This window comes from Salmo salar, chromosome 17 (genome assembly GCF_965601325.2).
Source record: "Salmo salar chromosome 17, fSalSal1, whole genome shotgun sequence".
Lineage (NCBI taxonomy): Eukaryota > Metazoa > Chordata > Actinopteri > Salmoniformes > Salmonidae > Salmo > Salmo salar.
In genome coordinates, this window is record NC_138307.1 from 79,661,619 (window position 1) to 79,687,409 (window position 25,791).

General features: G+C 47.5%; 1 protein-coding gene across 4 annotated transcripts in view; it reads left to right on the plus strand.

The window, feature by feature from the left end:
• LOC106597592 (CCR4-NOT transcription complex subunit 2) overlaps nt 1-22,316 on the plus strand; it is a 75,719-nt gene extending 53,403 nt beyond the window's left edge. For 3 of the 4 annotated variants that reach the window (XM_082964230.1, XM_082964231.1, XM_082964232.1), the window contains 4 exons: nt 1,631-1,710; nt 1,957-2,082; nt 4,208-4,332; nt 4,918-6,721. In XM_082964230.1, coding sequence (XP_082820356.1) covers nt 1,631-1,710; nt 1,957-2,082; nt 4,208-4,332; nt 4,918-6,699 — 2,113 coding nt within the window. In that variant the 3' untranslated portion in view covers nt 6,700-6,721. The other variant, XM_082964233.1, reaches the window with a different exon arrangement.
• Nucleotides 22,317-25,791: the final 3,475 nt, after the last annotated feature.

Consider the following 25,791-nt stretch of genomic DNA (forward strand, 5'->3'; position numbering starts at 1 on the left):
AGTTCCATACCGTTCCCTCCCTCCCTAGATTACAGGGACCTTGACAGGGTCTCTTTCCTGTCGTACGTTTTTCAGACTTCCAACCAGGTCAGGTCACGTATAGTTCAATTGTCCTCTGTTTTCTCAGTCCCACATTTCTCACCCTTAACTTGTCTTAACCAAACCTTATTGGAATTTAGTCTAATCATCCTAATACATTTTACATAGTCTAGTAATTACGTTACAGGGTGGAATTCTTTAGTCATACTTTAATCATATAAATTCCCTTATCGCCTGTAGACTAGCCTAGCCTGTAGACTAGCCTAGACTGTAGCGTAGCCTAGACTATTATTCACCCTCTTCTCTTTGTCTCTTAATTATGTGGAGAATGATGAATGTGAAGACATATCTACTACATTATCCTGAAGGTGTGTTTAGTGGTCTGAGAATAGGAGTCAACTAAGCAGTTTCAATCTCATCTTCCTCCTCTTCTCTGCACTTCCTCTCCTTTTCTCATCTGTCATCACTTTGATTCGTCCCCAGTGTAGCTAATTAGTCCTCACACTACAGTACAGAGGAAGTAGTCCACCTCTGTTCTGTCTCCATGGAGATGGTGTGTAAATCTGTTATATATGACAACAATAGATAAGTGTATATGTGTGTGTGTGTGGTAGTTATGCATCTCTCTAGCTAACCCATTAGGATCAGTTCAGTGCATTAATAAGGGCTTTCTATCCAGCACAAGGTCGAATGTTTTCATTGGATGAAAGGGCTGTTTTGAACAACCTGATTGGCCTGCAGATTCCCATTTGGCATGGGGGGGTGGGGATGTTTTGAAATGCACTCCTCACAGCTGAGCAAACACCATTACCTGTTAGAAAACAGTTTGGAAGTCATCGCTCCCTCCTAATGTAACACGTTGGTCATTTAGCCAGAGGAGACTTCTGTCGGTTGTATTCCCCAGTCTCTATTGTAGGATTACAGCAACCAGAGCTGATCTGGGATCAGTGTAGCCTTTTCTATCATCATTATATGGCCATGGGGAACCTGATTCTAGATCAGCACCTTGAGACTGAGAATACAGTCCTTTACAGGTCTTCACTGTGCCCCGTCTGCAGTCAAAGGCAACAGTGGAAGCCTTCTATCCTTAGTAGTTTCTATGTCAAACTCTACCAGACACAGTGCTATTAAATGTCTGTTATTAGTCTAATCAATGACATGAAATTAGCCTTGAAACAGGGAGAAATTACCTTTAGCTTGGTACAGAGTCAGATCATGTGATGACTGTGGTGCTCTGTGATGACTGTGGTGCTCTGTGGTGCTCTGTGATGCTCTGTGATGACTGACTGTGGTGCTCTATGATGACCATGTAGTGACTGGTGCTCTGTGATGACCCATTATTACTAGGCTACCTACCGTATGTCATTATGACTGCCTTAGGGTGTTATGGGGGTTTGGACTTTTTAGGTACTTTTCTATATTGCGTGGTCAAAGACTTAACAAATTGAAACAGGAATTAAAGTGAAATGGTGTGTGTTTCTCTCTCCATGCTTCAGTATGTCCATGTTTGTAATTTGCCCTGGATAAGGGCTTCTGCTGAATGAGTAAAATGTGAAATTGAATTCCGACTGAAATAGTGTCTCTGTTTCAGTATGTCGGGGTTTGGAATGAACCGGAATCCATCGTTCGGGATGAACAACTCGTTACCCAGCAACATCTTCAATGGAACAGGTGATGTTCAGGACATTGATTGGCTGTCTGATTGATACCCTTCTTCATTGATGACAGAAAGCCATCAATGAATTGTAGTAATTTGATCATTTTTTGTGGTTTGTTTCTGTAACTGACTAGAGGTTTGATGAGGCTCTGGAACACCTTGTTTTATCTGTCAAGTGGGAGGCGCTGAAATGCTTTTTAAATAGATTGGGAGGTGACTTGACTAACTGTTCTCTTGTCCTGTCTCTCTTCCTGCTGTAGACGGGAGTGAAAACGTGACGGGTCTGGACTTGTCAGACTTCCCAGCGTTAGCAGACCGGAGTCGGAGGGAAGGAGGTGGAAACCCCACTCCTCTCCTCAACCCACTGGCTGGGAGGGCTCCTTATGGTGAGACCCCCCACTCCTCTCCTCAACCCACTGGTTCTCTATGGTGAGACCCCCCCACTCCTCTCCTCAACCCACTGGTTCTCTATGGTGTGACCCCCCACTCCTCTCCTCAACCCACTGGTTCTCTATGGTGAGACCCCCCACTCCTCTCCTCAACCCACTGGTTCTCTATAGTGAGACCCCCCACTCCTCTCCTCAACCCACTGGTTCTCTATGGTGAGACCCCCCACTCCTCTCCTCAACCCACTGGTTCTCTATGGTGTGACCCCCCACTCCTCTCCTCAACCCACTGGTTCTCTATGGTGTGACCCCCCACTCCTCTCCTCAACCCACTGGTTCTCTATGGTGAGACCCCCCCACTCCTCTCCTCAACCCACTGGTTCTCTATGGTGAGACCCCCCACTCCTCTCCTCAACCCACTGGTTCTCTATGGTGAGACCCCCCCCCACTCCTCTCCTCAACCCACTGGTTCTCTATGGTGAGACCCCCCACTCCTCTCCTCAACCCACTGGTTCTCTATGGTGAGACCCCCCCACTCCTCTCCTCAACCCACTGGTTCTCTATGGTGAGACCCCCCCACTCCTCTCCTCAACCCACTGGTTCTCTATGGTGAGACCCCCCCCTCTCCTCAACCCACTGGTTCTCTATGGTGAGACCCCCCCTCCTCCTCAACCCACTGGTTCTCTATGGTGAGACCCCCCCCACTCCTCTCCTCAACCCACTGGTTCTCTATGGTGAGACCCCCCCACTCCTCTCCTCAACCCACTGGTTCTCTATGGTGAGACCCCCCCCACTCCTCTCCTCAACCCACTGGTTCTCTATGGTGAGACCCCCCACTCCTCTCCTCAACCCACTGGTTCTCTATGGTGAGACCCCCCCACTCCTCTCCTCAACCCACTGGTTCTCTATGGTGAGACCCCCCCACTCCTCTCCTCAACCCACTGGTTCTCTATGGTGAGACCCCCCCCACTCCTCTCCTCAACCCACTGGTTCTCTATGGTGAGACCCCCCCACTCCTCTCCTCAACCCACTGGTTCTCTATGGTGAGACCCCCCCACTCCTCTCCTCAACCCACTGGTTCTCTATGGTGAGACCCCCCACTCCTCTCCTCAACCCACTGGTTCTCTATGGTGAGACCCCCCACTCCTCTCCTCAACCCACTGGTTCTCTATGGTGAGACCCCCCCCACTCCTCTCCTCAACCCACTGGTTCTCTATGGTGAGACCCCCCCACTCCTCTCCTCAACCCACTGGTTCTCTATGGTGAGACCCCCCCCACTCCTCTCCTCAACCCACTGGTTCTCTATGGTGAGACCCCCCACTCCTCTCCTCAACCCACTGGTTCTCTATGGTGAGACCCCCCCACTCCTCTCCTCAACCCACTGGTTCTCTATGGTGAGACCCCCCCACTCCTCTCCTCAACCCACTGGTTCTCTATGGTGAGACCCCCCCCACTCCTCTCCTCAACCCACTGGTTCTCTATGGTGAGACCCCCCCACTCCTCTCCTCAACCCACTGGTTCTCTATGGTGAGACCCCCCCACTCCTCTCCTCAACCCACTGGTTCTCTATGGTGAGACCCCCCCACTCCTCTCCTCAACCCACTGGTTCTCTATGGTGAGACCCCCCCACTCCTCTCCTCAACCCACTGGTTCTCTATGGTGAGACCCCCCACTCCTCTCCTCAACCCACTGGTTCTCTATGGTGAGACCCCCCCCACTCCTCTCCTCAACCCACTGGTTCTCTATGGTGAGACCCCCTCTCCTCAACCCACTGGTTCTCTATGGTGAGACCCCCTCTCCTCACCCACTGGTTCTCTATGGTGAGACCCCCTCTCCTCAACCCACTGGTTCTCTATGGTGAGACCCCCTCTCCTCAACCCACTGGTTCTCTATGGTGAGACCCCCCTCTCCTCAACCCACTGGTTCTCTATGGTGAGACCCCCCACTCCTCTCCTCAACCCACTGGTTCTCTATGGTGAGAGTGTGTGTCCCAGTCTGTGAGAAAATAAAACATGTTTACCTTTGCTTCTGGGTTGCTGGGATGCGGTGATATTGATCGTTGTCTTCCAGAGCGATAAGATATTCTGTATTTACCTGAGCTACAGCCTGTCCTCCTGTACTGCAGTTGGAATGGTCACCAAACCCTCAAACGAACAGTCCCAAGACTTTTCCATCCATAACGAGGACTTCCCTGCACTGCCTGGTCCCAACTACAAGGACGCCACGTCGAACAACGACGACAGCAAAACGGTGAGTCGTACATCTCTAGGAGGAACTCAGTCCCCATCCATTTGGTGTTATTCCTACTGCGGGGAGTTGATCAGAGTTATGTGTGACTAATGTTGCTCAGCTCTGAGGCTTCGTCAATGTGTAGAGAGACCTGGAACTAAACTAGGACAAACTAAGTTATTATTGATTGATGTTGTAGTAGCAGGGGGTATGAGAGCTGCTGGGGAAATCAACACGGTTACTGTCTGAAACAGCCTCTCTAATGGAATGAGAGGGAGAAGGATGAGGGACTTGTGAACTGCTGTTTACTCTGGATATGGCTTCTGAAATCCATTGTAGGAGGGCTGTTTAATGAAGCCAGTGTTCGTTTCCCCTTTTCTCTTCTGAAGAAGTAGAGTTCTATTTATCCCACAGGAAGCAGTTCAGTTTAGTGAAGACCGCTCAGTAGTGGACTGTATCTTTAGTGTTCGGAGGAGAACAACCGCACAGGGAAAGATACTGGGACTCTAACAGGATTCTTCCTCCCTCTGTAGAATGTACTCTTTCACTATGCCTCTTCATCCCTCTCCAGAATCTAAACCCTTCTCTTCCTGTCCCTCTCTCCAGAATCTTCTTCTTCTCTTCCTGTCCCTTTCTCCAGAATCTAAACTCTTCTCTTCCTGTCCCTTTCTCCAGAATCTTCTTCTTCTCTTCCTGTCCCTTTCTCCAGAATCTTCTTCTCTTCCTGTCCCTTTCTCCAGAATCTTCTTCTTCTCTTCCTGTCCCTTTCTCCAGAATCTTCTTCTTCTCTTCCTGTCCCTTTCTCCAGAATCTTCTTCTCTTCCTGTCCCTTTCTCCAGAATCTTCTTCTTCTCTTCCTGTCCCTTTCTCCAGAATCTTCTTCTTCTCTTCCTGTCCCTCTCTCCAGAACTTCTTCTTCTCTTCCTGTCCCTTTCTCCAGAATCTTCTTCTCTTCCTGTCCCTTTCTCCAGAATCTTCTTCTCTTCCTGTCCCTTTCTCCAGAATCTTCTTCTTCTCTTCCCGTCCCTCTCTCCAGAATCTTCTTCTTCTCTTCCCGTCCCTCTCTCCACAATCTACTCTTCTTCTCTTCCTGTCCCTTTCTCCAGAATCTACTCTTCTTCTCTTCCCGTCCCTTTCTCCAGAATCTACTCTTCTTCTCTTCCTGTCCCTCTCTCCAGAATCTTCTTCTTCTCTTCCTGTCCCTCTCTCCAGAATCTTCTTCTTCTCTTCCTGTCCCTTTCTCCAGAATCTTCTTCTTCTCTTCCTGTCCCTTTCTCCAGAATCTTCTTCTCTTCCTGTCCCTTTCTCCAGAATCTTCTTCTTCTCTTCCTGTCCCTTTCTCCAGAATCTTCTTCTTCTCTTCCTGTCCCTTTCTCCAGAATCTTCTTCTTCTCTTCCTGTCCCTTTCTCCAGAATCTTCTTCTTCTCTTCCTGTCCCTTTCTCCAGAATCTTCTTCTTCTCTTCCTGTCCCTTTCTCCAGAATCTTCTTCTTCTCTTCCTGTCCCTTTCTCCAGAATCTTCTTCTTCTCTTCCTGTCCCTTTCTCCAGAATCTTCTTCTCTTCCTGTCCCTTTCTCCAGAATCTTCTTCTTCTCTTCCCGTCCCTCTCTCCAGAATCTTCTTCTCTTCCTGTCCCTCTCTCCAGAATCTTCTTCTCTTCCTGTCCCTTTCTCCAGAATCTTCTTCTCTTCCTGTCCCTTTCTCCAGAATCTTCTTCTCTTCCTGTCCCTTTCTCCAGAATCTTCTTCTTCTCTTCCCGTCCCTCTCTCCAGAATCTTCTTCTTCTCTTCCCGTCCCTCTCTCCACAATCTACTCTTCTTCTCTTCCCGTCCCTTTCTCCAGAATCTACTCTTCTTCTCTTCCCGTCCCTTTCTCCAGAATCTACTCTTCTTCTCTTCCTGTCCCTCTCTCCAGAATCTTCTTCTTCTCTTCCTGTCCCTCTCTCCAGAATCTTCTTCTTCTCTTCCTGTCCCTTTCTCCAGAATCTTCTTCTCTTCCTGTCCCTTTCTCCAGAATCTTCTTCTTCTCTTCCTGTCCCTTTCTCCAGAATCTTCTTCTTCTCTTCCTGTCCCTTTCTCCAGAATCTTCTTCTTCTCTTCCTGTCCCTTTCTCCAGAATCTTCTTCTTCTCTTCCTGTCCCTTTCTCCAGAATCTTCTTCTTCTCTTCCTGTCCCTTTCTCCAGAATCTTCTTCTTCTCTTCCTGTCCCTTTCTCCAGAATCTTCTTCTTCTCTTCCTGTCCCTTTCTCCAGAATCTTCTTCTTCTCTTCCTGTCCCTTTCTCCAGAATCTTCTTCTCTTCCTGTCCCTTTCTCCAGAATCTTCTTCTTCTCTTCCCGTCCCTCTCTCCAGAAACTTCTTCTCTTCCCGTCCCTCTCTCCACAATCTAAACCCTTCTCTTTCTGTCACCTCTTTCAGAATCTAAACTCTTCAGGTAAGACTTCCAGCAGCACAGACGGGCCCAAGTTCCCCGGGGACAAGAGCTCAACAGCCCAGAACAACAACCAGTTGAAGAAAGGCATACAGGTGTTACCAGACGGTGAGACTCCATTCCTCTCTTTCTCTCTTTCTCTCTCTCTCTCTCTCTTGTTCTCGTACTCTTTCTCTCTCCTTCACTCCATCCAACCTTTCACCTGTCACAGGACCTCTAATGACTAGGGAGACCTGTGTAGTCGAGGACTAGGGAGACCTGTGTAGTCGAGGACTAGGGAGACCTGTGTAGTCGAGGACTAGGGAGACCTGTGTAGTCGATGACTAGGGAGACCTGTGTAGTCGATGACTAGGGAGACCTGTGTAGTCGATGACTAGGGAGACCTGTGTAGACCAATACGGATTACAGAGGAAGAACCAGCCGTGATCTGCCCAACGATGCCTCTATCAGACGGTCTCCATGCATTTTCTGCACGCTTTGACAACCACGTGGACCCGGGTGTGAGAGCCGTCACTGACCCAGCTCAATCTCTGAGGCCGACGTGAGAAGGGTCTTTAATCAGGTCCCACAAGGCCGCGGGCCCCGACGGTATTCCAGGGCCCATTCTCAGAGCATGCGAAGAACCGCTGGCAGGCATGTTCCCAGTCATTTTCAACCTCTCATTGTCCCAGTCTGTTAATCCCACATGTTTTAACATGACCACCATGATTCCTGTTCCTAACAACTCTAAGGCTTCATGCCACAATGACTACCAACCTGTAGCAGTCACTTCTGTAATCATGGAACGCTTTGATAGGCTGGTTATGACACACATTCACTCCAGCCCCCTAGACCCACCCCCAATTTGCATACCGCCCCAACAGATCCATAGATGACCCAATCTCAGTTGCTCTCCTCACTCCCCTCACCCACCTAGATAAGAGGGATACCAATGTGAAAATGCTGTTCATTGACTACAGCTCAGCGTTCAACATCATAGTCCCTTTCAAGCTCGTCACCAAGTTTAGGATTCTGGGTCTGAACACCTCCCCCTGCAACTGGATCTTGGACTTTCTGACGGGGCAACCCCAGGTGGGGAGGGTAGGCAGCATCACCTCCGCCACGCTGACCCTTAACACAGGGGCCCCACAGGGGTGTGTGCTTAGTCCCCTCCTGTACTCCCTGTTATTCCACTATTAAGTTAGCTGCCGACGTGACGGTGGTAGGCCTGATCACCGGCGACGATGAGTCAGCCTACAGTAATCTGACAGTGTAGTGCTGGAGCAACAACCTCTCCCTCAACAGCAACAAGACCAAGGAGCTGATCGTGAACTACGGGGGGAGCATGCCCCTCCACATCGATGGGGCGCCAGTGGAGCGGGTAGACGGCTTCAATTCCACGGTGTCTAAATCACTAAAGACTTAAAATGGTCCAAACATGCACTCATTCGTTAACAAGACGTGGCAGTGCCCCCCCCCCAGGAGGTTGTAAAAGTTTGTCATGGGCCCTCCTATCGTCAAGAGGATATACAGCAGTACCATTGAGAGCATATTGACTGGCTGCATCACTGCTTGGTATGGTGATAGCACCGCCCTGGATCGCATGGTGTTACAGAGGTTTGTGCTGACAGCCCAGTACATCACTGCTTGGTATGGCGATAGCACCGCCCTGGATCGCATGGTGCTACAGAGGTTTGTGCTGACAGCCCAGTACATCACTGCTTGGTATGGCGATAGCACCGCCCTGGATCGCATGGCGCTACAGAGGTTTGTGCGGACAGCCCAGTACATCACTGCTTGGTATGGCGATAGCACCGCCCTGGATCGCATGGCGCTACAGAGGTTTGTGCGGACAGCCCAGTACATCACTGCTTGGTATGGCGATAGCACCGCCCTGGATCGCATGGCGCTACAGAGGTTTGTGCGGACAGCCCAGTACATCACTGCTTGGTATGGCGATAGCACCGCCCTGGATCGCATGGCGCTACAGAGGTTTGTGCTGACAGCCCAGTACATCACTGCTTGGTATGGTGATAGCACCGCCCTGGATCGCATGGCGCTACAGAGGTTTGTGCTGACAGCCCAGTACATCACTGCTTGGTATGGCGATAGCACCGCCCTGGATCGCATGGCGCTACAGAGGTTTGTGCTGACAGCCCAGTACATCACTGCTTGGTATGGCGATAGCACCGCCCTGGATCGCATGGCGCTACAGAGGTTTGTGCGGACAGCCCAGTACATCACTGCTTGGTATGGCGATAGCACCGCCCTGGATCGCATGGCGCTACAGAGGTTTGTGCTGACAGCCCAGTACATCACTGCTTGGTATGGCGATAGCACCGCCCTGGATCGCATGGCGCTACAGAGGTTTGTGCGGACAGCCCAGTACATCACTGCTTGGTATGGCGATAGCACCGCCCTGGATCGCATGGCGCTACAGAGGTTTGTGCTGACAGCCCAGTACATCACTGGGGCCGAGCTACATGCCACTTTTTAAATATTTCCTCTATATAGTATGCTTTCTTACTTTGTATTTCCTATTTCTTGTGTATTTCCTATTTCTTGTGTATTTCATATTTCCTTTTGTTTGTTTTTTTCTAGTAATGCGTTATTGATTACTGCATTGTGTTTAGAGCTACAGAAAGGCATTTGACTGTAGTTGTTCAGGTGACATTAAAACGTTTTAACTAAGACTTTTCCATGGTCATGTGGTCAGGAAAAATGTAACCTTTTTATCCGTATCATCAGCCGGGCACGAAGGTCAACGTTCAACACTAATTCCTGTAGTTAATAGACGGGGTCCCCACACACACACACACACACACACACACGAGGGTCCCGTCCTCATTGGTCTTTCCTCTCCTCCCCCTCCAGGTCGCGTGACGAACATTCCCGGGGGCATGGTAACAGACCAGTTTGGGATGATTGGCTTGTTAACGTTCATCAGGGCAGCGGAGACAGACCCGGGCATGGTGCACCTAGCACTGGGCAGTGACCTGACAACACTAGGACTCAACCTCAACTCGCCAGAGTAAGTCTGGTCGTCTCTAGGACGTGTAGAAACCATCCCAACAGGACCGTAGAATAACTGATCCAGGAGCAGTGAAGGCTGATCCAGGAGCAGTGAAGGCTGATCCAGGAGCAGTGAAGGCTGATCCAGGAGCAGTGAAGGCTGATCCAGGAGCAGTGAAGGCTGATCCAGGAGCAGTGAAGGCTGATCCAGGAGCAGTGAAGGCTGCAGCCGTAGTTAGACTCTGACTTATGGAGTCAGACAGAGTGACGCTTCATTATCCATCAGTAGATACAGTATAATAAACTGTCTGATGGGCTGTGAGGAGTAGCTGCTGTCTGTCTGTCTGTCTGATGGGCTGTGAGGAGTAGCTGCTGTCTGTCTGTCTGATGGGCTGTGAGGAGTAGCTGCTGTCTGTCTGTCTGATGGGCTGTGAGGAGTAGCCGCTGTCTGTCTGATGTGCTGTGAGGGGTAGCCGCTGTCTGTCTGTCTGATGTGCTGTGAGGGGTAGCTGCTGTCTGTCTGATGTGCTGTGAGGAGTAGCTGCTGTCTGTCTGTCTGATGGGCTGTGAGGAGTAGCTGCTGTCTGTCTGTCTGTATGATGGGCTGTGAGGAGTAGCTGCTGTCTGTCTGTCTGATGTGCTGTGAGGAGTAGCTGCTGTCTGTCTGATGTGCTGTGAGGAGTAGCTGCTGTCTTTCTGTCTGATGGGCTGTGAGGAGTAGCTGCTGTCTGTCTGTCGGTCTGATGGGCTGTGAGGAGTAGCTGCTGTCTGTTTGTCTGGGCTGTGAGGAGTATCTGATCAGTTTGGCTGATCTCTACTATAGCAGTCCTTCTGAAGATAATAGAGACAGTTTGGCTGATCTCTACTATAGCAGTCCTTCTGAAGATAATAGTGACAGTTTGGCTGATCTCTACTATAGCAGTCCTTCTGAAGATAATAGTGACAGTTTGGCTGATCTCTACTATAGCAGTCCTTCTGAAGATAATAGAGTGACAGTTTGGCTGATCTCTACTATAGCAGTCCTTCTGAAGATAATAGAGACAGTTTGGCTGATCTCTACTATAGCAGTCCTTCTGAAGATAATAGAGACAGTTTGGCTGATCTCTACTATAGCAGTCCTTCTGAAGATAATAGTGACAGTTTGGCTGATCTCTACTATAGCAGTCCTTCTGAAGATAATAGAGACAGTTTGGCTGATCTCTACTATAGCAGTCCTTCTGAAGATAATAGTGACAGTTTGGCTGATCTCTACTATAGCAGTCCTTCTGAAGATAATAGAGTGACAGTTTGGCTGATCTCTACTATAGCAGTCCTTCTGAAGATCGACAGTTTGGCTGATCTCTACTATAGCAGTCCTTCTGAAGATAATAGTGACAGTTTGGCTGATCTCTACTATAGCAGTCCTTCTGAAGATAATAGTGACAGTTTGGCTGATCTCTACTATAGCAGTCCTTCTGAAGATAATAGTGACAGTTTGGCTGATCTCTACTATAGCAGTCCTTCTGAAGATAATAGAGACAGTTTGGCTGATCTCTACTATAGCTGTCCTTCTGAAGATAATAGTGACAGTTTGGCTGATCTCTACTATAGCAGTCCTGAAGATAATAGAGACAGTTTGGCTGATCTCTACTATAGCAGTCCTTCTGAAGATAATAGACAGTTTGGCTGATCTCTACTATAGCAGTCCTTCTGAAGATAATAGAGTGACAGTTTGGCTGATCTCTACTATAGCAGTCCTTCTGAAGATAATAGAGTGACAGTTTGGCTGATCTCTACTATAACAGTCCTTCTGAAGATAATAGAGTGACAGTTTGGCTGATCTCTACTATAGCAGTCCTTCTGAAGATAATAGTGACAGTTCGGCTGATCTCTACTATAGCAGTACTTCTGAAGATAATAGAGTGACAGTTTGGCTGATCTCTACTATAGCAGTCCTGAAGATAATAGAGTGACAGTTTGGCTGATCTCTACTATAGCAGTCCTTCTGAAGATAATAGTGACAGTTTGGCTGATCTCTACTATAGCAGTCCTTCTGAAGATAGAGTGACAGTTTGGCTGATCTCTACTATAGCAGTCCTTCTGAAGATAATAGAGTGACAGTTTGGCTGATCTCTACTATAGCAGTCCTTCTGAAGATAATAGAGACAGTTTGGCTGATCTCTACTATAGCAGTCCTTCTGAAGATAATAGTGACAGTTTGGCTGATTTCTACTATAGCAGTCCTGAAGATAATAGAGACAGTTTGGCTGATCTCTACTATAGCAGTCCTTCTGAAGATAATAGTGACAGTTTGGCTGATCTCTACTATAGCAGTCCTGAAGATAATAGAGACAGTTTGGCTGATCTCTACTATAGCAGTCCTTCTGAAGATAATAGTGACAGTTTGGCTGATCTCTACTATAGCAGTCCTTCTGAAGATAATAGTGACAGTTTGGCTGATCTCTACTATAGCAGTCCTTCTGAAGGTAATAGAGTGACAGTTTGGCTGATCTCTACTATAGCAGTCCTTCTGAAGGTAATAGAGTGACAGTTTGGCTGATCTCTACTATAGCAGTCCTTCTGAAGATAAGTGACAGTTTGGCTGATCTCTACTATAGCAGTCCTTCTGAAGATAGAGACAGTTTGGCTGATCTCTACTATAGCAGTCCTTCTGAAGATAATAGAGTGACAGTTTGGCTGATCTCTACTATAGCAGTCCTTCTGAAGATAATAGAGTGACAGTTTGGCTGATCTCTACTATAGCAGTCCTTCTGAAGATAATAGAGTGACAGTTTGGCTGATCTCTACTATAGCAGTCCTTCGGAAGATAATAGAGACAGTTTGGCTGATCTCTACTATAGCAGTCCTTCGGAAGATAATAGAGACAGTTTGGCTGATCTCTACTATAGCAGTCCTTCTGAAGATAATAGAGACAGTTTGGCTGATCTCTACTATAACAGTCCTTCTGAAGATAATAGAGTGACAGTTTGGCTGATCTCTACTATAACAGTCCTTCTGAAGATAATAGAGTGACAGTTTGGCTGATCTCTACTATAGCAGTCCTTCTGAAGATAATAGTGACAGTTTGGCTGATCTCTACTATAGCAGTCCTTCTGAAGATAATAGAGACAGTTTGGCTGATCTCTACTATAGCAGTCCTTCTGAAGATAATAGAGAGACAGTTTGGCTGATCTCTACTATAGCAGTCCTTCTGAAGATAATAGAGAGACAGTTTGGCTGATCTCTACTATAGCAGTCCTTCTGAAGATAATAGAGACAGTTTGGCTGATCTCTACTATAGCAGTCCTTCTGAAGATAATAGTGACAGTTTGGCTGATCTCTACTATAGCAGTCCTGAAGATAATAGAGCCAGTTTGGCTGATCTCTACTATAGCAGTCCTTCTGAAGATAATAGTGACAGTTTGGCTGATCTCTACTATAGCAGTCCTTCTGAAGATAATAGAGACAGTTTGGCTGATCTCTACTATAGCAGTCCTTCTGAAGATAATAGAGACAGTTTGGCTGATCTCTACTATAGCAGTCCTTCTGAAGATAATAGAGACAGTTTGGCTGATCTCTACTATAGCAGTCCTTCTGAAGATAATAGTGACAGTTTGGCTGATCTCTACTATAGCAGTCCTTCTGAAGATAATAGAGACAGTTTGGCTGATCTCTACTATAGCAGTCCTTCTGAAGATAATAGAGTGACAGTTTGGCTGATCTCTACTATAGCAGTCCTTCTGAAGATAATAGAGAGACAGTTTGGCTGATCTCTACTATAGCAGTCCTTCTGAAGATAATAGTGACAGTTTGGCTGATCTCTACTATAGCAGTCCTTCTGAAGATAATAGAGAGACAGTTTGGCTGATCTCTACTATAGCAGTCCTTCTGAAGATAATAGTGACAGTTTGGCTGATCTCTACTATAGCAGTCCTGAAGATAATAGAGCCAGTTTGGCTGATCTCTACTATAGCAGTCCTTCTGAAGATAATAGAGAGACAGTTTGGCTGATTGAGTGTTCCAACTCAACACTCCTTTGAAGGAGAGTCTCTCCCCCAACTCAGACGGGTTATTACAGGAATGGGGGAGTAGAACGGGCTGTTACGGGAACGGGGAGTAGAACGGGCTGTTACGGGAACGGGGAGTAGAACGGGCTGTTACGGGAACGGGGAGTAGAACGGGCTGTTACGGGGAGTGGAACGGGCTGTTACGGGGAGTGGAACGGGCTGTTACGGGGAGTGGAACGGGCTGTTACGGGGAGTGGAACGGGCTGTTACGGGGAGTGGAACGGGCTGTTACGGGGAGTGGAACGGGCTGTTACGGGGAGTGGAACGGGCTGTTACGGGGAGTGGAACGGGCTGTTACGGGGAGTGGAACGGGCTGTTACGGGAACGGGGCGAGGAGTGGCAGAAGTCTTTCACACATCTGTAAACCTCTCTTGGCATCTCCCTCCTCCAGTCATAAGAAGATGAGCAGTCTTTATTAACCAGTCATCCTGCTACATGTTCTGTTTCAGCCTGTCAGCCTGAGAGCAGTAGCAGACAGCTGTTCTGCTGTAGTCTCCTGAAAAACACACTCGCTGGACAATAGGCTGCTGTTATGTCCAATTCTTTCATTTTAATCTAAAAATGAAAAGAATGACACGCCATTGTAACCTGTTAACATGGCAACACAATGATGTGACAGTATCAACATGACCACTTTCTTGTCCTTCAGAAACCTGTACCCCAAGTTTGCATCACCCTGGGCGTCAGCACCGTGTCGACCCCAGGACATCGGTACGTATCCTACCCAGCCAGAGTGCTCTGGAGGTGGGATAGATTCTGCCCATTTCCCCGTCTGGTTCTCTCTAACCACTTCTCTCTTTACTTCCAGACTTCCATGTTCCATCTGAGTATTTAACCAACATTCACATAAGGGACAAGGTATGTACCTCAGACACAGAATAAACACACCCAGGGTTGGGTTGCTGTTGGCCAACATGGCCACAACACACCACCATTCACCCTTATGGCAGTCCCCCTCACCTCTCTGATTCAGAGGGGTTGGGTTAAATGAGGAAGCCCTCCTCACCTCTCTGATTCAGAGGGGTTGGGTTAAATGAGGAAGCCCTCCTCACCTCTCTGATTCAGAGGGGTTGGGTTAAATGAGGAAGCCCCCCTCACCTCTCTGATTCAGAGGGGTTGGGTTAAATGAGGAAGCCCCCCTCACCTCTCTGATTCAGAGGGGTTGGGTTAAATGAGGAAGCCCTCCTCACCTCTCTGATTCAGAGGGGTTGGGTTAAATGAGGAAGCCCTCCTCACCTCTCTGATTCAGAGGGGTTGGGTTAAATGAGGAAGCCCTCCTCACCTCTCTGATTCAGAGGGGTTGGGTTAAATGAGGAAGCCCTCCTCACCTCTCTGATTCAGAGGGGTTGGGTTAAATGAGGAAGCCCTCCTCACCTCTCTGATTCAGAGGGGTTGGGTTAAATGAGGAAGCCCTCCTCACCTCTCTGATTCAGAGGGGTTGGGTTAAATGAGGAAGCCCTCCTCACCTCTCTGATTCAGAGGGGTTGGGTTAAATGAGGAAGCCCTCCTCACCTCTCTGATTCAGAGGGGTTGGGTTAAATGAGGAAGCCCTCCTCACCTCTCTGATTCAGAGGGGTTGGGTTAAATGAGGAAGCCCTCCTCACCTCTCTGATTCAGAGGGGTTGGGTTAAATGAGGAAGACAGCTGACTAGGTTTCCCTCCAAGCAGACAGTCTCCTGAACACGGTCCATTCTGATCTAGCACCAAGTCACTGATACACTGGTCCATTCTGATCTAGCACCAAGTCACTGATACACCGGTCCATTCTGATCTAGCACCAAGTCACTGATACACTGGTCCATTCTGATCTAGCACCAAGTCACTGATACACCGGTCCATTCTGATCTAGCACCAAGTCACTGATACACCGGTCCATTCTAAACACATCGTTATCACACCTTCATCTAAGTTGTTCATTAAGGATGGTTAAAGTACTTTTTCTAACCAGCTCAATGTAACGTTGTTGTTTTGGCCCTCGTATTATTGGCCCCTCTGTTTGAGTGCACTAGCAACACCAAACAAGCATTGTTGTAACTGCTCTGTCCACTGAGAGTTGAATCATCTTTTTATCTAGCATGGTTGTGATAAGAACGGCACGGTTAGCTTCTGTTGATGGTGCCAGGTAGAGGAATAGATCAATAACCTGTTGCCTCTCCCCCTTTCTCTCCTCTCTCTCCCCCTTTCTCTCCTCTCTCCCCCTTTCTCTCCTCTCTCTCCCCCTTTCTCTCCTCTCTCTCCCCCTTTCTCTCCTCTCTCTCCCCCTTTCTCTCCTCTCTCTCCCCCTTTCTCTCCTCTCTCTCCCCCTTTCTCTCCTCTCTCTCCCCCTTTCTCTCCTCTCTCTCCCCCTTTCTCTCCTCTCTCTCCCCCTTTCTCTCCTCTCTCTCCCCCTTTCTCTCCTCTCTCTCCCCCTTTCTCTCCTCTCTCTCCCCCTTTCTCTCCTCTCTCTCCCCCTTTCTCTCCTCTCTCTCCCCCTTTCTCTCCTCTCTCCCCCTATCTCTCCTCTCTCCCCCTTTCTCTCCTCTCTCCCCCTTTCTCTCCTCTCTCTCCCCCTTTCTCTCCTCTCTCTCCCCCTTTCTCTCCTCTCTCCCCCTTTCTCTCCTCTCTCTCCCCCTTTCTCTCCTCTCTCGCCCCCTTTCTCTCCTCTCTCGCCCCCTTTCTCTCCTCTCTCTCTCGCCCCCTTTCTCTCCTCCATCTCTCGCCCCCTTCCCCTCCTCTCTCTCCTCTCCTCTCCTCCTCTCCCTCTCCTCCTTCCAGCTTGCTGCAATCAAACTGTCTCGTTATGGAGAGGACCTGCTGTTCTATCTGTACTACATGAATGGAGGAGACCTCCTCCAGCTGCTGGCTGCAGTAGAGCTGTACGTATACAGACAGACACACTGTGTGAAGGATGCTCCTCAGCTGGGCTAGCTAGTGTCTGCTATGGTAACAGGCTTGGTGAGGTGTTTGTTTTACTCACCTTTTCTTGTCAACAAGCGCCCTCCTCTGGGTTTTAGTGGTACTGACATGTAACATGAAGCAGAAAATACCTCTGTGGTCAGACCCCTTCTGCCACCTCTATGTAGTCACTCCCCTTCTGCCACCTCTATGTAGTCACTCCCCTTCTGCCACCTCTATGTAGTCTGGTCCCCCTTCTGCCACCTCTATGTAGTCACTCCCCTTCTGCCACCTCTATGTAGTCACTCCCCTTCTGCCACCTCTATGTAGTCTGGTCCCCCTTCTGCCACCTCTATGTAGTCACTCCCCTTCTGCCACCTCTATGTAGTCACTCCCCTTCTGCCACCTCTATGTAGTCTGGTCCCCCTTCTGCCACCTCTATGTAGTCTGGTCCCCCTTCTGCCACTTCTATGTAGTCAGTCCCCTTCTGCCACCTCTATGTAGTCGGGTCCCCTTCTGCCACCTCTATGTAGTCACTCCCCTTCTGCCACCTCTATGTAGTCACTCCCCTTCTGCCACCTCTATGTAGTCACTCCCCTTCTGCCACCTCTATGTAGTCAGTCCCCTTCTGCCACCTCTATGTAGTCAGTCCCCTTCTGCCACCTCTATGTAGTCAGTCCCCTTCTGCCACCTCTATGCAGTCAGGTCCCCTTCTGCCACCTCTATGTAGTCAGTCCCCTTCTGCCACCTCTATGTAGTCAGTCCCCTTCTGCCACCTCTATGTAGTCAGTCCCCTTCTGCCACCTCTATGTAGTCAGTCCCCTTCTGCCACCTCTATGTAGTCAGTCCCCTTCTGCCACCTCTATGTAGTCAGGTCCCCTTCTGCCACCTCTATGTAGTCGGCCCCTTCTGCCACCTCTATGTAGTCGGCCCCTTCTGCCACCTCTATGTAGTCGGCCCCTTCTGCCACCTCTATGTAGTCAGGTCCCCTTCTGCCACCTCTATGTAGTCGGCCCCTTCTGCCACCTCTATGTAGTCAGGCCCCTTCTGCCACCTCTATGTAGTCAGGCCCCTTCTGCCACCTCTATGTAGTCAGGCCCCTTCTGCCACCTCTATGTAGTCAGGCCCCTTCTGCCACCTCTATGTAGTCAGGCCCCTTCTGCCACCTCTATGTAGTCAGGCCCCTTCTGCCACCTCTATGTAGTCAGGCCCCTTCTGCCACCTCTATGTAGTCACTCCCCTTCTGCCACCTCTATGTAGTCACTCCCCTTCTGCCACCTCTATGTAGTCACTCCCCTTCTGCCACCTCTATGTAGTCACTCCCCTTCTGCCACCTCTATGTAGTCAGGTCCCCTTCTGCCACCTCTATGTAGTCAGGTCCCCCCTTATGCCACCTCTATGTAGTCAGGCCCCTTCTGCCACCTCTATGTAGTCAGGTCCCCTTCTGCCACCTATGTAGTCAGTCCCCCTTCTGCCACCTCTATGTAGTCAGGGCCCCCTTCTGCCACCTCTATGTAGTCGGCCCCTTCTGCCACCTCTATGTAGTCAGTCCCCTTCTGCCACCTCTATGTAGTCAGGCCCCCCTTCTGCCACCTCTATGTAGTCAGGCCCCCCTTCTGCCACCTCTATGTAGTCAGGCCCCCCTTCTGCCACCTCTATGTAGTCAGGTCCCCTTCTGCCACCTATGTAGTCAGGCCCCCCTTCTGCCACCTCTATGTAGTCAGGCCCCCCTTCTGCCTCCTCTATGTAGTCAGGCCCCCCTTCTGCCACCTCTATGTAGTCAGGGCCCCCTTCTGCCACCTCTATGTAGTCAGGGCCCCCTTCTGCCACCTCTATGTAGTCAGGGCCCCCTTCTGCCACCTCTATGTAGTCAGGGCCCCCTTCTGCCACCTCTATGTAGTCACTCCCCTTCTGCCACCTCTATGTAGTCAGGTCCCCTTCTGCCACCTCTATGTAGTCAGGTCCCCCCTTATGCCACATCTATGTAGTCAGGTCCCCCCTTCTGCCACCTCTATGTAGTCAGGTCCCCCCTTCTGCCACCTCTATGTAGTCAGGTCCCCCCTTCTGCCACCTCTATGTAGTCAGGTCCCCCCTTCTGCCACCTCTATGTAGTCAGGTCCCCCCTTCTGCCACCTCTATGTAGTCAGGTCCCCCTTCTGCCACCTATGTAGTCAGGTCCCCTTCTGCCACCTCTACTTCTACTTAATGTAGTTTGTCCTTCAAGTCTTATAAGCAAATGTTACTACCGTATACAATGCTGTGCACTAACATTTGACCCTTGACCTGTATGACCTGTGACCTGTAACCTCAGCTTCAACCGGGACTGGCGGTACCACAAGGAGGAGCGGGTGTGGATCACGCGGGCGCCGGGCATGGAGCCCACTCTGAAGACCAACGCCTATGAGAGAGGCACCTACTACTTCTTTGATTGTCTTAACTGGAGGAAAGTAGCCAAGGTGAAGAACAAAGGCTTGAGGACTGTTACCGTAGTTACAATGCATTCAGAAAGTATTCAGACCTTGACTTTTTCCACATTTCTTTGTTACAGCCTTATTATAAAATGTATTCAATTGTTTTTTCTACACACTCAACCCCATAATGAAAAGCAAAAACCGTTTAGAACTTTTTGCAAATGTATAATAAAAAATAAAAAAACTGAAATATAACATTTATATAAGTATTCAGACCCTTTACTCAGTACTTTGTTGAAGCACCTTTGGCAGCGACTACAGGCGTGAGTTTTCATGGGTAAGTTTGGCACACCTGTATTTGAGGAGTTTCTCCCATTCTTCTCGGGTTCTTGGCCACCTCCCTGACCAAGGCCCTTCTCCCCTGATTGGTCAGTTTGTCCTGGCAGACAGCTCTAGGAGGAGTCTAGGTGGTTCCAAACTTCTTCCATTTAACAATGATGGAGTCCACTGTGTTCTTGGGGACCTTCAACGCTGCAGACGTTTTCTGGTACCCTTCCCCAGATCTGTGCCTCGACACAATCCTGTCTCGGAGCTCTACGGACCCTTCCTTCGACCTCATGGCTTGGTTTTTGCTCTGACATGCACTGTCAACTGTGGGACCTTTATATAGACCGGTGTTTGCCTTTCCAGATCATGTCCCAAGTTGTAGAAATATCTCAAGGGTGATCAATGGAAATAGGATGCACTGGAGTTCAATTTCAAGTCTCATGGCAAAGGGTCTGAATACTAATGTAAATAAGGTATTTCAGTTCTTTTATCTTTAATACATTTGAACAAAAAAATTAACCTGTTTTCGCTTTGTCATTATGGTGTATTGTGATGTCATTATGGGGTATTGTGATGTCATTATGGGGTATTGTGATGTCATTATGGGGTATTGTGATGTCATTATGGGGTATTGTGATGTCATTATGGGGTATTGTGATGTCATTATGGGGTATTGTGTGTAGATTGATGAGAAAGAAAACAATGTAATCCATTTTAGAATAAGGCTGTAATGTAACAATGTGGAAAAAGGAAGGGGTCTGAATACTTTCTGAATGCGTTGTAGTTACAACTAGAAATCAGAAATACTGTTTTTTGGGGTTTCAAGGCAAGCTAACAACGGCTTTTCCAATTGCAAAAGTGTATGTGGTTTGGTATTTGAATAGATGTGCTTTGCCATGCAATTGTGGACATGTGTGTTTCCAGCATGGACCCTTGACATCTGGGATCATTCACTCCCAGAGGATTTGTAAACCTGCTGATTTCCCCCCATAGAAAGCTTCTATTGTTCTATCATATGTACAATTTTCTCCACAGGAGAAGCTGTTCTGTATTTAGAATGCTGCTTCTGCTGAACACTGCCCTTATCCACTGCTTCTGCTGAACACTGCCCTTATCCACTGCTTCTGCTGAACACTGCCCTTATCCACTGCTTCTGCTGAACACTGCCCTTATCCACTGCTTCTGCTGAACACTGCCCTTATCCACTGCTTCTGCTGAACACTGCCCTTATCCACTGCTTCTGCTGAACACTGCCCTTATCCGCTGCTTCTGCTGAACACTGCCCTTATCCACTGCTGTCCCTAAAATCCTTGTTTCTCCCCTCCCTCTCTTTCTAGGAGTTTCATCTGGAATACGAGAAGCTTGAAGAAAGACCCCACGTGCCATCCACCTTCAACTACAACCCAGCTCAGCAAGCCTTCTGAGAGACTTCCTTCCCCTCGTACCCAGTCCACCATGAGATCCTAGACCTGGTTACTCACAGCAGACAGACGGACAGACCTACAGACAGACAATGCCGGTGTGGCTGGCTCAGGCATCCTGCTTTTTATTCCTCGACGATCGACCATCTGGCAAATTGACTTTAGGCCAAATGGAGGGAAACCCGGCGACCATTTTGGCTCCGAGCAGGTCCTTCTTCCCCGAACTGAATGATGTGCCGCCCAATCAGACGCTGGTTTCTCCTTTTTAATCTTTTTTTTTCTTTTCCTCTTTTTCCTGACCTTTTCTCTTTGTTTTGGTTGGTTGTCATTTTGAAAACATTCACAACTTTTTGTTTACACCTCATTCATTAGACCTCCCCATTGGTCACGGAGCACCATGACATCATAATGCACACACACCCCCTCTGACAGTAACAGAACAAGGTTGATCTGTCATTATCCATCAGAAGTGTTGAAAGAACACGGTGACATGCAGATAATACCTCAACACAATGTTACTCCAGCAGAGTGGAAAACCCACTGACAGACTGACACAGACAAGAGGCCAGGAGAAAATGCAATGTTCATATTGTAGCTCTATTTCGTAATAAAAGAACACAAAAGATGTTTGTGGATTTGTTAATATGTGAAGACGAGACCCATAATCGTTCAGTTTGGACATATCATTAACTCTCAAACACACATTTTTTTTCTCCTGTTTATTCCCTCATTCGTTCCCTTTCCACCCACCATTTCTCTGCCCCTTTTCTGCCTACAAGAATGATCCACCAATCAGTGACAGACAACCTCCAGCTGTCCATATTCACTGAGCCTCATCCTCCTTCCAGGGATGAACAGGAGGAGAAGAACCAAGAAGTCTTTGTTACCATTTTGTAATAAAAGGAGGGGGGGCTTACAGGCATCACAGATGAATAAAGAGATGTATGTTTGATGTGTATATATTATATATATGACATCTATTTTGGAGAAGATTAAAAAGTAAATAAAAACAGACTGTCGCCCGGCTGTACCTCGTTTTTAGGAGGTGAGCACGGAGCGGAGCGATACCGTACGACGTGGATAAAACAGGACTGTTCTGGGGACCATGCCTGTCAACAATAACACATAACCTGGATTAAAACCGTACTGGAGCCGGTGGATAGAGGAGCACAGTAACTGGTCAGGACAGGGGACCATGCCTCACGCCCTGAACACTTTCAATTCAACAACGAAGAACAACAACCATTACAAACAATCAAGGGCCAGATACATTCTCAGTCAGCCAATAAGAACACCCCTACCCATGTGATGCTAGTTTTGGAGGGATGCGATTGGAGAAAGATGAGGACTGAAGCACTTCACTTTGGCTGTTTTCAACAGCAGCATTTCATAGGAAAAGAAAAACCCAATAAAAATAATATGATGAAAAAACAGTATTGTATTTTCTGATCACGTTCTGGAAAAAAGCTGCTTCTCTTTAATAAAGTAGAAAGGCTTTCTCCTGTATGCTGCGGTGGGGGTTTGATTTCCGCTGCACTGTGTGTCTGTGGTGTCTGGCTCTGTGTGAGTCTGTCTGTGTGTGGCACTGTGTGAGTCTGTGTGTGGCTCTGTGTGTCTGGCTCTGTGTGAGTCTGTCTGTGTGTGGCGTCTGGCTCTGTGTGAGTGTCTGCGTGTCTGGCTCTGTGTGAGTCTGTGTGTGGCGCTGTGTGTCTGGTGTGTGAGTCTGGCTCTGTGTGTCTGACTCTGTGTGAGTCTGTGTGTCTGGCTCTGTGTGACTCTGTCTGTGTGTGGCACTGTGTGTCTGGCTCTGTGTGTGGCACTGTGTCTGAAGCTGTGTGAGTCTGTCTGTGTGTGTCTGGTGTGTCTGAAGCTGTGTGAGTCTGTCTGTTTGTCTGGCGCTGTGTTGTCTGGCCTGGTTTCTGGCTCTGAGTTTATGGTCTCAATTGAATTACCAGAAATATTCTTTGATTTCTTCTTTTGATTCTCTGCATCTTTTTCACATACTAACTCAGTACATGTGGCTTACCCATCCATGCGAGTAGTAATGATTTGATAATTGCTCACACATAGCTGGTCTTTATGACAATGTATAGATCCACTGCATGAAACCATCCACTAAAGGGAAACCTTGTGAAGAGATGTGTAAATGAAGTATTATTAGTTGTGGTATGTGGCGCCACCTTGTGGTCAACATATGATTTAGCGGCTGAAAAATCACACCTTTCCTTAGTGCAGTAAAGTAGCAAAACTCTTGTCAGGTTTTTCCAGAAATCCTGGTTGGAGGATTCTGGATCGCCTGTTTTGTTTCTGGAATCTTCCAGCCTGGATATCTAGAAAACCTGGAAATGTTGGGAAAGTTGACAGAATTTAGAAACTCTACTCACCAATCAATATATGGTATACTCTCAGAATCAATACAGCTGGTTAATACTCACCAGTCAATATATGGTATACTCTCAGAATCAATACAGCTGGTTAATACTCACCAGTCAATATATGGTATACTCTCAGAATCAATACAGCTGGTTAATACTCACCAGTCAATATATGGTATACTCTCAGAATCAATACAGCTGGTTAATACTCACCAGTCAATATATGGTATACTCTCAGAATCAATACAGCTGGTTAATACTCACCAGTCAATATATGGTATACTCTCAGAATCAACACAGCTGGTTAATACTCACCAGTCAATATATGGTATACTCTCAGAATCAATACAGCTAGTTAATACTCACCAGTCAATATATGGTATACTCAGAATCAACACAGCTGCTTAATACTCACCAGTCAATATATGGTATACTCAGAATCAACACAGCTGGTTAATACTCACCAGTCAATATATGGTATACTCTCAGAATCAATACAGCTGGTTAATACTCACCAGTCAATATATGGTATACTCTCAGAATCAACACAGCTGGTTAATACTCACCAGTCAATATATGGTATACTCTCAGAATCAATACAGCTAGTTAATACTCACCAGTCAATATATGGTATACTCTCAGAATCAACACAGCTGCTTAATACTCACCAGTCAATATATGGTATACTCAGAATCAACACAGCTGGTTAATACTCACCAGTCAATATATGGTATACTCTCAGAATCAATACAGCTGGTTAATACTCACCAGTCAATATATGGTATACTCTCAGAATCAACACAGCTGGTTAATACTCACCAGTCAATATATGGTATACTCTCAGAATCAACACAGCTGGTTAATACTCACCAGTCAATATATGGTATACTCTCAGAATCAATACAGCTGGGCTCCGAGGACACAACCTAACCTGAGGAAATGAACTTCTGTAACAGTATGGAAGCTGCAAAGAATTCTACCAATACCAAAAAAAAGACAAAATAATTAAAGCCAAGGAGACGATCTCTTGGGTTCATGGAGCCAAACCCATTCCTTTCCAAAAGGTAAATCACCAGGAAATGCAGTCAGGCTGAGCTGAAACTAAATGGGTTGGAATCGTTGGATTTTACAGAGAGCAAAGACCATAAACATTCCCCAGAACCTTGTATGTCAAGGTTTGAGTTGTAGCCTTTCATACCAGAGCCAAGGTGAGCCCCATAAAAAGACTAAAAAGCCTTTAATAAAAGTAGTCAAGATAAAATAATAAAAACAGTAAACATATACCAGATGGTGTGATACTAAACCTGTCTCCATCTCTTAAACTGTGACAGTATGAGGATGTGATGAAGCCCCGGTGTTTCCTGGGTTTTACTCTTTTATGTCCAACAATGACATTACTTTTGTTTTGCTCACTAAACTTAAGGGGCCAAATAAAATCACCCGCGGGCCCAATTGGACCAGTTGGGGAACCCTGCTCTAGGAACCCAGCAGCAGGAGAACCACCCGCGGGCCCAGTTGGGGAACCCTGCTGTCATGACGTTGGCCTCTTTGAGTACAGGGAGGACAGTTAACCCCCTCCCCCCCTTTGCACCATCCCCCAACCTACCTTCCCCCACACAGTCCCTGTGTGAAGGAGTGGTAAAATTCCAGGAGAGTCTCTGGCCACATGGCCCATAGAGAGACACAGGAAATTCTTCCAACTCACAGAATTGGGGAGCCAAGCGACATTTGTGTTCTGGAGAAGGTATGGAAGATTGGTGAAGAATCCAGCTACGAACTGGTCCGCTTGGTACAATTTTGTGATACTCAGAAGAGACAATATAGCCATATTACCATAAAACTGTTTATATAATAGCCTCAGCTTGAGACTTGCATCATAATGGTTGTATAAAATGTATTAATAAGGATAAAGCTATTTGTAATACATTGAGATGCTATGTACTGATGTTAATGTGATAGAATTGGATTTCTGTACCAAGCTTCACTCAGCCATCGGCACGCCCCCAAGGGGACACAGACAGGACCAGGCGTCATTTGACAAGCCTGTTCTAGGGTCACTATAAAACCCACCCTGATTTACATTTCTTTAGACCAGGCCTCCACTCCATGGCCAGTAGGTTTTACCATCCAATTCCTCTACTGAAAGTGAACTACACCACGTGGTTAACTTTTAGACTATCGAGACCGACAGAATAAGAACAAGTCTTTGATATTAATTATTAGTTTGCAGCTAAGTAAATTATATCATCGAACGCGAAGACCAACGAAACATCCATTCTATGACGACATTAATGAATGATCCATTCTAACCGAGAGATAGAGAGAGAGAGAGAGAACTCTCCATCAGAACGACGCTCCAACAAGGATCCCGACTACACACTGAGCGTAAATATATATTGATTGCAATTGTTCCGAATGAGTGAGCCTTCAATTGTCAATTGTTAATATTAATGAACTCTGTGTAACTTCTCAGCTGACCGTTTATGACCCATTGTCTAACAGACCAGCCATGCCTGTTAGCCATTAGGGCACATTACTATACCAATCCTTTGTGACGATAATTACTGTTTGTATGTTTTCTGTTAATTACTTAGTGTAGTAAATAA